Here is a 16,848-nt window from a genome sequence, read left to right as displayed (position 1 = left end):
ATAAAGACAGTGTGGTTAGGCTTAGGGCCTACCTGGATAATCTAGGGCAATCTCCCCCATCTCAAAATTGTTAACCTAATCACATCTCAAAGTTCTTTTTGCCACACAAGGTAACACACAAAAGTTCCAGGGATTCAGACCTGGATATCCTTGGGGGTCACTATTCAGCCTATCAGATCATACAATTCACCATTTAAAGTGTACAATTCAACCTTTTTAAGTATATATGTAGGGTTGTGCATGCATCATCATAATCTAATTTTAGAACACTTTGATTCCCTTTAAAATAAACTCCGTACTCATTGGCTGTCACTTTCCATTCCTCCCTCCCACCTCTCCAACCTGGCAACGACTAATCTACTTCCCGTCTCTACAGATTTGCCTGTTCTGGACACTGCATATACATGGAATCATACAACATGTGGTCTTTTGTGACTGGGCTCTTTTACTTGGTGCAATGTTTTCAAGGTTCATCCATGCTGTAGTTTTTATCAGTATTTCATTCCCTCTTACTGCTGAATAATAGTCCATATATGGATAATAACACATTTTATTTATCCGTTCATTAGCTGATGAACATTTGGGTTGTTCCCACTTTGTGGCTATTATGAATAATGCTGTTAAAAATATCATGTGTAAGTTTTATGTATAAGTCTTGCTGCCATGGACACTGTGTGTATAAGATTTGTTTTCAGTTCTCTTGGGTAAACCTAGGAGCAGAATTGCCAGGTCATGTGGTGACTCTACTTTTAATATTTTAAGAAACTGCCAAACTGCTTTCTGAAGCATCTGTATCATTTTATGTTCCCAGTAGCAATGTATGGAGGGTTCCAATTTCTGCATATTCTCAACAACACTTACTGGTGTCCATCTTTTTCATTATAATAATCCTGTCTAATTCTGGTTTTGGTTTTCATTTCCCTAATGACTATTCATCATTAGTGCTCATATATTTGCTGGCCACTTCTCTATCTCTATATATATTTGGAGAAATAGGTATTCAGATTTGTTGCCATTTTTAAAAAACTTTTAGTGTAGCTGAAAACAATTTACATGAGTTTCAGCTATTACAACATAGTGATCTGACAACTCTATGCATTATGCTATGCTCATAAGTGTAGCTATTGTCACCATACAATGCTATTATAATACCACTGAGTATATACCCTATACTGTACCTTTCATCCCCAGGACTTATTAATTCCATAATTGGAAACTTGTACCTCCTGCTCCCCTCTACCCATCTGCCCCCCTTTACCTGCCTGCCCATCCCCACCACTCCCCTCTGTCAATCACCAATTTGTTCTCTATTTATGAGTCTGTTTCTGATTGGTTTGGTTTGTTTTTTAGATTCCACATATAACCGAAATCATATGATACTTGTCTTTCTCTGTCTGACTCATTTCACTTAGCGTAATACCCTCTAGAGTACATATTTGTTGTTACAAATGGCAAGATTTCATTCTTTTTTATGGCTGAGTAATATTCCATTGTAGACATATACTACCTCTCCTTTATCCATTCATCAATGGATGGACACTTAGGTTGCTCCCACATCTTGGCAACTGTAAATAATGCTGCAGTAAACATAGGGGTGCATATATCTTTTTGAATTAGTGTTTTTATGTTCTTCTGTAAATACCCAGTAGTAGAATTACTGGATTGTATGGTATTTCTTTCTCTCTTTTTTTAAGTTTATTTATTTTGACAGACAGAGAGAGCGAGCGGTTTGGGGGCAGAGAGAGAGAGATAGAGAGAGAAAGAATCCCAGCAGGCTCCATACTGCCGGCACAGAGCCCAATGGTGGGGCTCAAACCCACAAACAGCAAGTTCATGACCTGAGCTGAAACCAAGAGTCCGACAGTTAACAGAGTGAGCCACCCAGGTGCCCCTGGTATTTCTTCTCAAAAAAAAAAAAAAAAAAAAAAAGAAAAAATTTAAGTTTTATTTATTTTTGAGAGAGAGAGAGAGAGAGAGAATAAGTGGGGGACAGGCAGAGAGAGAGAGGGAGAGAATCCCAAGCAGGCTCCACACTGCCAGGGCAGAGCTCGAACCCATGAACCACGAGATCATGAACTGAGTCAAAGTCGGACACTCAACTGACTGAGCCACCCAGGTGCCCCTCTATTTTTAATTTTTTTTTTTTTAATTTTTTTTTTCAACGTTTATTTATTTTTGGGACAGAGAGAGACAGAGCATGAACGGGGGAGGGGCAGAGAGAGAGGGAGACACAGAATCGGAAACAGGCTCCAGGCTCTGAGCCATCAGCCCAGAGCCTGATGCGGGGCTCGAACTCACGGACCGCGAGATCGTGACCTGGCTGAAGTCGGACGCTCAACCGACTGCGCCACCCAGGCGCCCCTATTTTTAATTTTTTAAGAAACCTCCATACTGCTTTCCACAGTGGCTGCACCAAAGTATATTTCTACCAACAGTGCACAAGTGGTGTTTCCTCTACATCCCCACCAACACTTGTTACTTCTTGTTGTTTTGGTACTGGCCATTCTGACAGGTGTGATGTGACATCTCACTGCGGTTTTGATTTGCATTTCCCTGATGATGAATGAGGTTGAGCATCTAATGTATCTGTTGGCTACCTGTAGGTATTCTTTGGAAAAATGTCTACTCAGGTCCTCTGCCCCTTTTTTAATTGGATTGTTTGGTTTTTTGGTGTTGAGCTATGTAACTTCTTAATGCATTTTGGATATTAACTCCTTAACAGATATATCATTTACAAGTATCCTCTCACATCGGGGCACCTGGGTGGCTCAGTCAGTTGGACATCTGACTTTGGCTCAGGTCATGATCTTGTCATTTGTGAGTTTGAACCTTGCACTGGGCTCTGTGCTGGCAGCTCAGAGCCTGGGGCCTGCTTAGGATTCTGTGTTTCCCTCTTTCTCTCTGCCCCTCCTCTGCTCATGCTCTGTCTCTCTCTCCCAAAAATAAAATAAACGTTTAGAGCAACGTCTTAAAAAAAAACAACAACAAGTATCCTCTCACATTCAGCAGATGGCCTTTTCATTATGTTGATGGCTTCCTTTGTTGTACAAAAAGCTTATTTTGGTGTAGTCCTAAAAATTTATTTTTGCTCATTTGCCTTGCCTGAGGAGACACATCCATAAATATCTTGATGAGGCCAACATACAAGAAATTACTGCCCATGTTTTCTTCTAAGAGTTTTTATAGTTTTAGGTCTCACATTAGGTTTTTAATCCATTTTGAGTTTATTTTTGTGAATGACGTAAGAAATGGTCTAGTTTCATTCTTCTGCATGTAGCTGTCTAGTGTTCCCAGCACCATTTTTTGAAGAGACTTTCTTTCCTTCATTGTATATTCTTGCCTCCATGGTCATAGATTAATTGACCACATAACAGTGGATTCATTTCTGGGCTTTCTATTCCATTCCATTGATCTATGTGTCTGTTTTTTGTGCCAGTACCATACTGTTTTGATTATTAAAGCTTTGTAATATATTGTGAAATCTGGGATTGCGATACCTCCAGCTGTGTTCTTCCTTCTCAAGACTGCGTTGGCTATTCGAGGTCTTTTGTGGATCCATACAAATTTCAGGATTATTTGTTCTGCTTCTATGAAAAATGCTATTGGTATTTTGATTGGGATTGCACTGAATCTGTAGATTACTTTGGGTAGTATGGACATTTTAACAATATTAATTCTTCCAATCCATGAGCAAAAAATATCTTTCTTTTTGTTTGTGTTGTCATCAATTTCCTTCATCATTGTTGTATATTTTTCAGAGTACTGGGCTTCCACCTCCTTGGTTAAGTTTATTCCTAAGTATTTTATTCTTTTTCGGCGCAATTGTAAATAGAATTATTTTCTTCATTTCTGTTTCTGCTACTTTGTTATTATTGTATGAAGTGCATCAAATTTCTGTATATGAATTCTGTATCCTGCAACAATTCATTTATGCATTCTAACAGATTTTTGGTGGAGTCTATAGGGTATTCTAAATATAGTATAACATCATCTGCAAATAGTGACAGACTGCCATTTTAAAATTGGGCTGTCTTTTTATTGTTGAATTCTGAAAGTTCTTTATATATTCTGGATTCAAGTTATTTGTCAGATACATAATTTGCAAATATTTTCTCCCATTCTGTGGATTGTCTTTTCACTTTCTTAATGGTATCATTTACAGCCACTCTGGACATTTGTGGTCAATGTAAGTATGTCACATAAATTAAATACAGTTGGGTTTTGGTTTAGATTATTGTTGTTCCATCTGAAAGAAAATCTTTGTCTTTCTCAAAGGAGTTAATCTATTTATATTTACGATTTATAACAAAATTAATTGATCTCACTCAAATTACTTTGTTCTATATATTGTGTTTTTTTAATTCCTTTTACACGGACTTTTTTTTTTTCTCTTTAGTGTTCTAAAGACATATGTTGCTTCTATTTCTACTAGTATTTATTCTTTAGCTTGTATTTATCAAATGTCAGTGAAAAAATAGCTACTGCTTTTTATCTCAGTCTAGTTCATCATACAATAGTTTGCTTCTGTTTCATAGAGTCTATATCTTTTTGTACTCTATGGAAGACTCCAACAATTTCCCAAAAACTTCTTTCTGATTTTTTTTTTTTAAAGATTTTAAGTAATCTCTACACCCAACATGGGGCTCAACTTACAATCCTGAGGTCAAGAGTCATACACGCTCAACTTACTGAGCCAGCCAGGCACCCCTCTTTTCAGTGAGTAATTTTCAGAGGTATTTTTCTGAGTCTTCTAGATGAGTCTTTTTCATAGGTCACATTACTATTAGTAGTAGTAAAATTATTTTAAATTTTTAACACCGAAGAAAAGAAGACATGCCCAGATTTCATGTTTGTGAACATCATGACACTAATGAGTGCTTCTCAGGTGCCATTTTGAGGTAGAAGCCTTCCACCATACTCTTCTAAGGAAAGGTCCTAATATGCATCCCATTCTAGGGCCTCAGGAATTTTTGGCAAAACACAAAAATGTTGAAAAGGAACCACGACATTTGTATGTGAAAGAAAAACCAATAAACAAAATTTCACTAATTAGTCATAAATTCCTAAAATATCTATATTTTATATGGGAGAAATCTAACGAATGTCTCTTTAGCTAATAAATGTTATCGTAATAAAAACAAAATATAATTTAAATCTGGACAGACCATTATTCTAAGTTATTCTGGCCAGAGAAAAAGCAGTTCACATAGCATAAGTATGCAAGGGTAAAATACTATCTTTATCAACTTAGTTATGGATAGTTAGGCAATCAAAATATTCAACTCAATTTCTAAACTGAAGCAGAGTGCTAAATGGATTTCTTTGAAGAAATGCAAGAGATTTAAATAGGCAACTCAAATACGGACAACCAGTAAAATGCTTCCTGAGGTTTGTCTCATGAAATTTGTATTGTGGAATTATTTCCCACTTTGTTTCTGACATAAATCAGTAACTTTCTTACAAAACCTGCATGGGTTTCTTAACAAACATAATACCACTTTCCCCCCTTGCGTCTGATAGATAGCAACGTATCTATCAGACAGGATATCTAATAGGGTAGAATATGTGGTTATAATAAGTAGAAACAGAAATAAAGGCTCCTGGCTGATTCAGCTGGTGGAATATGTGACTCTTAATCTTGAGGTTGTGAGTTCAAGCCCTGTGTTGGGTATAGAGATTACTTTAAAAGAAAAAAATTTAAAAAAAAAGAAAGAAAGAAAGAAAGAAAGAAAGAAAGAAAGAGAAATAATCCTTTTTATTTTGATCTACATAAAGTAGCTTGAAAATGGGTCCCACTCCCACCCCTGGATGAGGGGAGGATAGGAGTAATAGCTATTGTACCAGACAGAGGATCAAAAGAATGAACAACAACCCACAGAAAGCAAAGAGTATCTAAGAACACAGCTGAGTCTTCTTACCACATTCTCCAAAGGTGCTGCACCAAACACTTTAAAGACAGGGTTGGGTTTGGAGGGTGAGATACAGAGGACAATAGCTTGCTGTCCCACTCGAGTAGTATATTCATCCAATGTGGCTCGAAGTTTCCTGAATCAGAGAATGAAAAAAGAATAAAAACAGTTAAAGGAAATTATGGTGACATAGAAATTATGGTGACACAGAAACAAAACTTACTTTGACAATGTATTCTGATTAGATACAGGTGTTTTGTTTTGTTTTGTTTTGTTTTGTTTTTATGTGAAATGTGAAAAGGGGAGCGTGAGGTTGGATAGCTCATTCATTAAAATATGTGCATACCTCTGTCCTAAAGACCAATGACTAGCCCACTGATATACAGGTTGGCCACAAGCTTGCTTCAGGATACAGACATGACACAATGTTGAACATGGAGAGTATAATTCTTCCAGAACCACCAAAGGGGTTTTCTCTTACTGCTACTTATAATAATAAAGATTACTGCTGAGAGGTATTCTTGTAGACTTTATCATATCATCTCCACGCTTAATGAAACTCACAAACTGTGAGACGTAAGCCAAAGTCAGTCACTTAACCAACTGAGCCACCCAGGCGCCCCGCTCTATTAGTTTTAAGACACTATAATTTCTGTCCTGGATTACTACAATAACCTCCTAATTACTCACCCTGCTTCCTTTCTTATACACCCAAATTCTATTCTCAACATGGCAGCCCAAGGGATCCTTTTAAAATATACATTAGGGGGCGTCTGGGTGACTCAGTTAAGTGTCCTACTCTTGATTTTGGCTCAGGTCATGATCTCACAGTTTATGAGATCGACTGCCCTGTCAGGCTCTGCGCTGACAGCTCGGAGCCTGCTTGGGATTCTCTCTCTCTTCCTGCACCCCTCTGCCACTCCCCCTCCCCATACTCTCTTTCCCCCTTTCCTTCTGCCCTTCCCCCACTAGCACTCTCTCTTTCTCTCTCTCTCTCAAAATGAATAAATATTAAAAACTATATATATATATATATATATATATATATATATATATATATATATATATAAATCAGACCATATCACTGCTTTGGTCAAAAGCCTTCACTGACTTCTTGGGGCACCTGGGTGGCTCAGTCAGTTAGGCATCTGACTTGATTTTGCCTCAGGCCATGATTTCAGTTTGTGAGTTCGAGCCCCACACTGGGCTCCGTATTGACAGTATGGAGCTTGCTTAGAATTCTCTCTTTCCCTCTCTTTCTCTGCCTCTTCCCCCCCTTCCCCAAAATAAAGAAATAAACTTAAAAAAAAAAAAAAAAGCTTTCATTGACTGCCCATCTCACTCAGAACAAGAGTCAAAGCCCTTATACTGGACCAAAGACCCCATGACATGGCTCTCTACTACTTTTTTTTTTTTTTTAAGAGACATAGAGTGAGGGTGAGTGGGGGAGGCAGGGGGAAGGAAAATCTTAAGCAGACTCCAAACCCAGCACGGGAGCCAATACAGAGCTCGATCTCACGACCCTGAGATCATGACCTGAGCTGAAATCAAGTGTCAGACACTCAACCAACTGAGCCACCCAGGCGCCCTTTATCATATATACTAGTACTCTGACTCAATCTCCTCTCATTCTCTCCCTGACTGTTCCCCAAACATGACAACCATGTTCCATCCTACTTCAGAAACTTTGTTCTTGCTATTCCCTCTGTCTGAAAAGCTCTTTCCCTAGACGTCAACAATGCCCTTGCACTTACTTCAGATCTCTGTTGAAAGTTTGCCTGTCAAAGAAGACTTCCCAGACTACCCCTGTAAAATAAACTACTCTACATCCCCAAGCCCCAACCTTTCTATTTTCCTTACTCCACTTTATTTTTTCCCAAAGTACCTACCTTCATTTGACATTTTTCTTTTTCCCCCCACTAGAATAAGAGCTCTTTAAGGGAATTTGTTGTATTCACTGTTCTATTCCTAGAACAGTGTCTAGGAAGGCCTAGAACAATGTCTGGCACAGAGCCGGCATAAAAATTTTCTCTGAATGAACTGAAGTGATATTATACATCTGTTCATCATTTCTAGTTTCATTTATTTAATTCCATAGGAGTACTCTGAAGTCTAACTCTGCCATCAAGGGATCTAACTCGGTATCCTCAACGCACCAAATAACATATGTTCTAACTGTCATCCGCACCATGAAGTGTTTGAGGAACAGCAACGATATGGATAAGGGAGCCCTCACCGAAGCAAACGTGTTTGCTGTCTCTTCCGGATAGATGGATTAGACTCAAACACATGAGGCCGTTTCCGTTTCTTTCCTGTTGCCACAGCAGCAGCAGCAGCCATTCCCACGGGACCTGAAATAACAACGTATGCACGACATCAGGCAAAGCCTGTGAACTGTACAAGACAGAAAACAGAGGTACAAAAAAGGCAGCTCTTATCTCCTAATATCTTCTCAATACAGAATGTTCCTGATATGATCAACATACTTCATTATTGCGCAACATGAGTCATATTTTCATTTACCAATAAAACTTACAATGAATCTAAAAAAGTGATGGACTTAAACACCTCCCGACCATACACTAGCTAAATTTTACATCATGTTTTGGTTGCCAGCATGCCCATACTGTTGAGGCAATATTCTCAGAGGTGCCAGATGAAACTGCAGCACTGAAAGGAAGAGCTTGCCAAAAGAAAACAAAATCACAGATTTCAAATCTCACTTCCATCCCTGTGCCCCTCTTTCCATTACCCCAAGTTAAAGAAGTCAGAGACAATCATTCATACTTGGATCTCAAACAGTAACAACACCTGTAAGAGGAGTATCTGGAAGGATATTATCTTAATTGGATATTCTTTCCTTACATATCTGAGAAATGTGCCTAAAATGGAGTTGTTGATCACAAAAAACCTGACGCCGGCAGGAAAGAGATGAAAACCATGCCACTCTTAAGGAAAACATGTTAATAAAAGTTGGTCTGGCTTGCCCTGAGATTAAAATGAAGCTTAGGCCCTAAGGAATTATTGGAGTTTCTGATCCATGGGACCTCAATATATCAAGGACATTCCATTTTTTTTTTCTTTTTTTAAGCAGATGATCCACTTTATCTTTTTTTGTAAACCCTATAAAAAGCTAAAAGGAAAATTATATTTACTCACATTTATACTGGCATATGTATTATATATGTGCTAAGTGGCTCAATTAAAATAAGCCTCCCTGGGGGTGCCTGGGTGGCTGTTAGTTAAGCATCTGACTTCAGCTCAGGTCATGATCTCACGGTTCATGAGCCTGAGCACTGCGTCAGCCTCTGTGGGACAGCTCAGAGCCTGGAGCCTGCTTCAGATTCTGTGTCTCCCTCTCTCTCTGCCCCTCCCCTCCTCACATTCTGTCTGTCCTCTCAAAAATAAACATTAAAAAATATTTAAATAAGCCTCCCTGAAAATCTAGACAAATCTCTCTACATGTTATTTAGTAGTATAATCAGTCTGACTTAAATAAATTCCTCTAAAGAGCCCCAGAGCAAGCCAAAAAATAAATTCATCCTTTTTACCTTCTTTTCCAACATAAACAGCTGATAGATGAAAAAATCTTACTGATGCATTTATCCAGCATTTTATTTTTTTTAATTGTGATAAGAACATTGAACAGGAGACCTACCATATTAACTTTTTAAAAATTTTATCTTCATTTATTCCTTCTCTGATGCTCTTCCTTTTTTTAATTTTATTTTTTTAATCTACCATATTAAAATTTTAAGTGTATAAGATAGGCACTATTTTGTACGCCAGATTTCTAGAATTTATTCATCCTGCATAATTGAAACTTTACACCTGTTGAAGAACAACTCTTCATTTCCACACCCCCGTCCCTGGCAACTACCATTGTACCCCTGTTCCTGCGAGTTTGACTAATACCTCATATAAGTGAAATCATGCAGGATCTGTTCTTCTGTAACTGGCTTATTTCACTTAGCATAATGCCCTCAAGGTTCACCCATGTTGTTGCCATATGGCAGGATTTCCTTCCTTTTAATGGTTGGATAATATTCCATTCTATATAGGAGCTCCTGGGTGGTTCAGTCGGTTAAGCCTAAGTCTTGATTTTGGCTCAGGTTATGATCTTACAGTTCATGAGACCGAGCCCCCTGTTGGCTGTGCTCTGACAGCACGGAACCTGCTTGGGATATTCTCTCTCTCTCCCTCTCCCTTCTTCCCTCCCTCCCTCCCTCACCTGTTTGCACACTCTCTCTCTCTCTTTCAAAATTAAAAAAATTAAAAAAAAAAAAACATTTAAAAAGATATCCCCTCCTAGATATACACATTTTCTTTAGCCATTCATCCATCAGTGAACATCTGAATTGCTTCCACAACTTAGCTATTGTGAATAATGAACATGGGAATGCAAATAACTCTACGAGGTCCTAATTTCAATTCTTCCAAATAGATATCCAGAGGTGGAATTGCTGGATCATAGGGTAGTTCTATTTTTAATTTTTTGCAGAAACTTCATACTGTTTTCCACAGAGGCTGTACCATTTTACATTCCCACCAACAGCATACAAGATTCCAATTTCTCCATATCCTTGCTAATATTTATCTTCTGTTTTTTGTTGTTTTTTTTTAAATGCTTATTTATGAGAGAGAGCACAAGAGGGAGAGGGGCAGAGAGAGAGAGAGAGAGAGAGAGAGAGAGAGAGAATCTGTGTTGACAGCACAGAGCCCAATGGGGGACTTAATCTCATGAACCATGAGATCATGTCCTGAGCCAAAATCAAGAGTCAAATGCTTAACTGACTGAGCCACCCAGGCCCCGCCCTCCCCCTCCCCCGCCTTTTTTTATAAGAGCCATCCTTACAGGTGTTAGGTAACATCTCATGTGGTTTCAATTTGCATCTCCTTGATGATCAGTAATGTTGAGCATCTTTTCATGGGCCTGTTGACCATTTGTACATCTTCTTTAGAGAGATGTCTACTTCAGTCCTTTGTCCATTTAAAACAAATTTTTTTTTAACGTTTTATTATTGAGAGACAGAGAGACACAGAGCGTGAGCAGGGGAGGGGTAGAGAGAGGGGGAGACACAGAATCTGAAGTAGGCTCCAGGCTCAGAGCTGTCAGCCCAGAGCCCGACACGGGGCTCAAATTCACAAACTGTAAGATCATGACCTGAGCTGAAGTTGATTGTTTAACCAACTGAGCCACCCAGGCGCCCCTGTCCATTTTTTAATCAGGTTATTTGTTTTTATTCTATTGAGTTGTAGGAGTCCAACATTTTATTACTAAAACTTTCAAATATAGAGCAAAGTTGAAAGATTTTTATGGCAAATATTCATATATCTACCACTTACACTCTACTATTAATATTTTACTATCTGCATCTATCCATCTTTTTTTTTTTTTAAGTTTTTTAAAGACTGTTTTATTTTTAAGTAATCTCTACATCCGACATGGGGCTTGAACTCACAAGCCTCCAGATCAAGAGTTGCATGCTCTACTGACTGAGCATGAGACAGCCAGGTGCCCCCGTCCATCTCTCTACCCATATCATTTTTTAAATTCTGATGCATGTATGGTTCTCCTAAGTATTCAGTAGGAAAATCATGGGCTAGAGTTCTATATTTGTTTATAATTTTTTCTTTTGAGGTAAAATTTACATATACTGCAATGTAAAAATCTTAAGTGTAACTTCAATCAATTTTGAAAAATGTACACACCGATGATAACTAATCTATCAAGATATATAATACCGCTGCTACACAAAGTTCTCTTATGTCCCCTCCCAGTCAGTTCCTATCCAATCTCCCAAAAAGTACCTACAATTCTGATTTTTATCATCCTATATTAATTCTGCCTATTCTAGAACTTCAAATAAATAGAAATCATACAGAATATACTTTTTTGTGTAAGGTTTCTTTCACTTAGAATAATGTCTTTGAGGTTCATCCACACTGTTATATGTATTAGTAGTTTGTTCCTTTTTATTGATGAGTAATATTCCATAGTATGAATAAGTCATAGTTAATCCATTACCCTACTGATAGACACTCAGGGAATTTCAAGTTTTAGGCTATTAAGAATAAAGATACTTAATTAATTTATGAATTCAATACAATTCAAATAAAAGTCCCAGTATGGGTTTTTGTGGAAATTGATAAATTGATCTTAAAATTTAAATGGAAATGCAAAAAGCCAAGAACCGCCAGAATAACTGTGAAGAATTTTAAGAATTTTAAAAGGTGCACGCCTATCAAATATCAGTAGTTACTATAAAGCAATAGTCATTAAGACAGTGTAGAACTGCCTGAAGGATAGACAAATAAACCAATGCAACTGAATGAAGAGTTCACACACATCTTGTGTCAGAAGACCAAAGTGGGAAAAGGATGAATTATTAAAAATATGGTACTGGGGTGCACCTGCGTGGCTCAGTAGGTTAAGCGTCTGACTTCAGCTCAGGTCATGATCTCGTGGTTCATGGGTTCGAGCCCCACACTGGGCTCTGTGCTGACAGCTCAGAGCCTGGCGCCTGCTGCGGATTCTGTGTCTCCCTCTCTCTGCTCCTCCCCTGCTAACACACTGTCCCTCTCTCAAAAATAAATAAACATTTTGAAAGATTAAAAAAAAAAAAAAAAAAGGGTACTGGGACAGGGGTGCCTGGATGGCTCAGTCAGTTGAATGTCTCTTGATTTTGGCTCAGGTCATGATCTCATGGTTCGTGGTTTCAAGCCCTGCATCAGGCTCTGTGCTGACAGTTCTGAGCTTGGATACTGCTTCACATTCTGTGTCTACCCGTCTCTCTGCCCCTCCCCGTCTTGTGTGCGTGCACGTGCGTGCTCTCTCTCACCCCCCTCAAAAATAAATAAACATCAGAAAAAATTTTTAAAAACGCAACATAGTAAAAATCTTCATAACTTCTACAATACACTGTTGTAGAGCATTTATAAACTCAGGGTTAAGAATTCCTTAAATAAGACTCCAAAAGGATAAACTGATAAATTTCACAATAATATAAATTAAAACCTTTATGGACAAAAAGAAAAGAACAGTATTAAATTTATATCAATAACTCTTACAAATCAATAAGAAAAAAAAAAACGATAACCCAAATGGACAAAGGCATAAATAGGAAATGTGCACAAGAAGAAAAGTGAATAGTCAAAAAAGATCTGAAATGGTGCTCTATCTTGTCTTTCTGCACTGTCTGGAGCCTCTTGCTCAGACACAAGTAAATTCAACCAACAGCGAGATATTATTTCATATTCATCCAACTGGCAAAACCAAAAAACGATTGGCAATACCAAATCTGGTATGGATTGGAAGCAAAAGGCACTCTAACATATTGCTTGTGGGAATGTAAGTTCATACAACGATCTGGAAAGACATTTGGAACATTTAGTAAAGTTGAAAATGTGCCCATCTTTGCCCTCTAATTCTCCTCTTGGGTATACTCTTCAGCATTGTTTTCAAACTGCAGGTTTCTGTTCTTTGGTGGTTCATGAGTAATTTGGGTTTTTTTGTTTTTTGTTTTTTTGTTTTTGTATTTTGTATTTTTTAAAATAAAATGGAATGAAGTGAAAGATTCTAGAACATATCAGAGAGCATGTCACTTGCAGAGGGTGTTACTCCATGAGAAACTTACTCAGTTACATGTGCATTCATTTCTCCTAGATCACAATGTAAAATGTATCACTGTGGGAACTGTCGAGAGTTTGAAAACCAATGCCAAAAGAAACTCTCACAATTTGTACAAGAAAACACAAAATAATTTTCATTTGCAGCTATTGTAATAGCAAAAACTTATACAGCCTAAATGTTATAATGATATATGACGTATTTAGATGATGAATGGAATACCAAATAACAGTTAAAATAAAACTGCCACCTTATCAATATGAATGAAATCTCAAAAAAAAAAAAAAAACCTGAATAAACAATGTTACACAGAGAGAGGATTAGAAATGATATCATTTATATAAAATTTAACGCATGTCAAACCAGGTTCAGTATTATTTATTGATACATAGGTGTACAGCAGAAGTATAAAAGAAATGCATGAGAATGAGAAAGATCAAATTTAGAATAGCGGTTACCTCAGTGGAGGGAGAGAAAAGAACAGGATTAGAAAAGCAGCAACCTGCTTCCCTTCCCTCTCCATTCACCTTACTTCATTATTTCCTCCAGAGTCCTCAGTGCTCTTTATTTTACTTTATTATTTGTACCCTTCTCTCCACCACTGGTCTGTAAGCTACTGTAAGAGCAAGCTCCTGCCTGTCTTGTTTGTAGTGGCTATACATAGTAACAGAGAGTATATAGTAATTCCTCAATAATTGCTGAATGGTTAAATGGTATATCATTTCTACTAGCTAGGCCTCAGTTTCCACATTTGCCACATGAAAGTGTTAGATCAGACTCCTTTCCTAATTTTAACACTATGACAATCCAGCACATACGGTAATGTAGCAAAACTCTGTCTCAAAAGCATCTTCCTTCCTAGGAAAGAAGTTGACCTGGATTCATTATGTTAGGATGCCCTCTTCTGGGAAGTATAAAAATTTCAAAAATATATTTTGCAAACATTTCATGTGTTCCTGCCACTAAGTTTTATTTTAAAATCACAATTCCAGAAATACACAGTGGATAATAACTGATAGTAATTAGATCATTTTTCATTACACTTGTCTTCTTCTCTTTAAACATAGCAAATACTAAAAAGATGAAATATGTTGGCTATTCCCGATAATTGATTTACTGTTCAGCTTTCCCTAAATATCTTATAAGATCAATGTTCCTTATACAGTATCAAACCCATCCAGGCATGGCTTACATGGAGTCTTCCACATAGTGCTTAACATACAATGTAAATAGCAAAGAGAATGGTACAAAATATAGCCCAGCTTTAAGTCATTTAGTGGCCCAGAACATCTCAAAACCTTAAATTGGATTAAGATAATACAGGATTTCTAGTGTCCTCAGGCATCTGGCAGAAGCAAAGAAAAATCCTCTCTAGAGGACAATAATATTATTCTAGACCCCAAATTCTTTTTTTTAATTTTTTTTTTAATTAAAAAAAAAATTTTTTTTTTCAACGTTTATTTATTTTTGGGACAGAGAGAGACAGAGCATGAACGGGGGAGGGGCAGAGAGAGAGGGAGACACAGAATCAGAAACAGGCTCCAGGCTCCGAGCCATCAGCCCAGAGCCCGACACGGGGCTCGAACTCACGGACCGCGAGATCGTGACCTGGATGAAGTCGGACGCTTAACCGACTGCGCCACCCAGGCGCCCCAAATTATTTCTAAAAGTAAATTTCCAAACACACCATCCGGCATTCATTTAAATATAACCAATACATAAAGAGAAAAACTAATGTAAACAAGAAATAGCACTAACAACATATAATAGGAAAAGACTCACGGGCACTTCAGAGAGTAGAATTACCAAATATACTATAAAATCATGATGCTTACTTCACTCACAGAGAATAAAAAAACTTTTTTTTCTACTACAACTAGAAACTATAATAGTACAAATTTGGGGAGAAAAAAACGTACTAGAAATTCTAAAACAAGAAAAAAAAACTATATTACTAAAATTAGCTTTCTCAGTGATCTCAGTGGACAGATTTAAAAGCACCTTAGACACAGTTGAAGAGAAAAATTAATAAACTGGAAGAGAGTTTGAAGAAACTCAGTCCACAGACTGAAACATAAAGAGACAAAATGATAGTAATACAGAATAGAAGGTGAGAGACATAAAGGACTCGATGAGAAAAACTAACATATTTAATTGGAGTCATAGAAGGAAGAGATGGAATGGAGCAAAGGCAAAACTTGAAGCAAAATCTATAGTGACCAAGATTTTCTGGAACTGATGAAAGATATCAATACACAGATTCAAGATGTTCAAAGAATCCTAAACAATTAAATGAGAAGTCCAGAGCCAGATATAGCACAAAAACTGAACACAGGAAAACCAAACCAAACCAAACCAAAACAAAACAAAAGACAGAGAAGATCTTAAGAACAGTGGGAGGTGGGGTCTGTGTGGGAGATAACCTTCAAAGGAGCAGCTGTTAGAATAAAGGAGTTGAATTCCAAAAAGCAAGGATGGAAGCCAGGACAGTGGAAACAGTTTCTTAAATATGAGGGGGAGGGAAATAAGTACCAACCTAGAATTCTATACCTAGTAAGAACATCCTTCGAGACTGAAGGTTAAATAAGAACATTCTCAGACAAATAAAAACTGAGAGACTTCCATGATGAAGGAAATACTAAATGGTATCTTTAAGTAGAAGAAAAATTCTCAGAAGGCAAGTTGGATATACAGGAAAAAGTGAACAATGGGCGCCTGGGTGGCTCAGTTGGTTAAACTTCCAGCTTCAGCTCAGGTCGTGATCTCACGGTTCATGAGTTCGAGCCCCATGTCGGGCTCTGTGCTGACAGCTCAGAGCCAAAAGCCTGCTCCAGATTCTGTTTCCCTCTCTCTCTGCCCCTCCCCCACTCATAGTCTATCTCTGTCTCTCTCTCAAATAAATAAAACCTTAAAAAATTTTTAAAAAACGAACACTAACAATGGATAAAACAAAAAATAATGTCTTGCATGGCTTAAAATACACAAAGAATCAATACACAGAACAACAAGAGCATATAGATCAGGATCAGGGGAATAAAATCCGAGGGTTCCAAGAAACTTGCATTATCCCTAAGAGGACAAAAGTACCAGTTACAGAAGACTTCGAAATAAGTTAAAGATATATTATCATTTCTAGGGGTACCACTCATCGTAAAAATATGTATAACTTCCAAACTAACAAGAAAAAAAATTAAAAATTTTCCAGTCCCTCCAAAACATGAAGGAAATGTAAACAAAGAATAAGTGGGATGAAGAGAAAGCATACAATAAACATGATAAATTTAAATCGAAATATACCAGTGACTACAT

The 16,848-nt window shown here is 37.5% G+C and overlaps 1 protein-coding gene across 8 annotated transcripts in view; it reads right to left on the bottom strand.

Annotated features, from left to right (window-relative positions):
• The window catches only part of NRF1 (nuclear respiratory factor 1), a 145,348-nt gene that overhangs the window by 79,676 nt on the left and 48,824 nt on the right, over window positions 1-16,848 (bottom strand). For all 8 annotated transcript variants that reach the window (XM_045495617.1, XM_045495618.1, XM_045495621.1 and 5 more), the window contains exons 3-4: window positions 8,146-8,260; window positions 5,919-6,045 (exon numbers count right to left, since the gene is read on the bottom strand). In XM_045495617.1, the coding sequence (XP_045351573.1) occupies window positions 5,919-6,045; window positions 8,146-8,260 (242 nt within the window). The remainder of the gene's footprint in view (window positions 1-5,918; window positions 6,046-8,145; window positions 8,261-16,848) is intronic.

This window comes from Leopardus geoffroyi, chromosome A2 (assembly GCF_018350155.1).
Source record: "Leopardus geoffroyi isolate Oge1 chromosome A2, O.geoffroyi_Oge1_pat1.0, whole genome shotgun sequence".
Classification (NCBI taxonomy): Eukaryota; Metazoa; Chordata; class Mammalia; order Carnivora; family Felidae; genus Leopardus; species Leopardus geoffroyi.
This window is presented reverse-complemented; position numbering and strand designations above follow the sequence as displayed.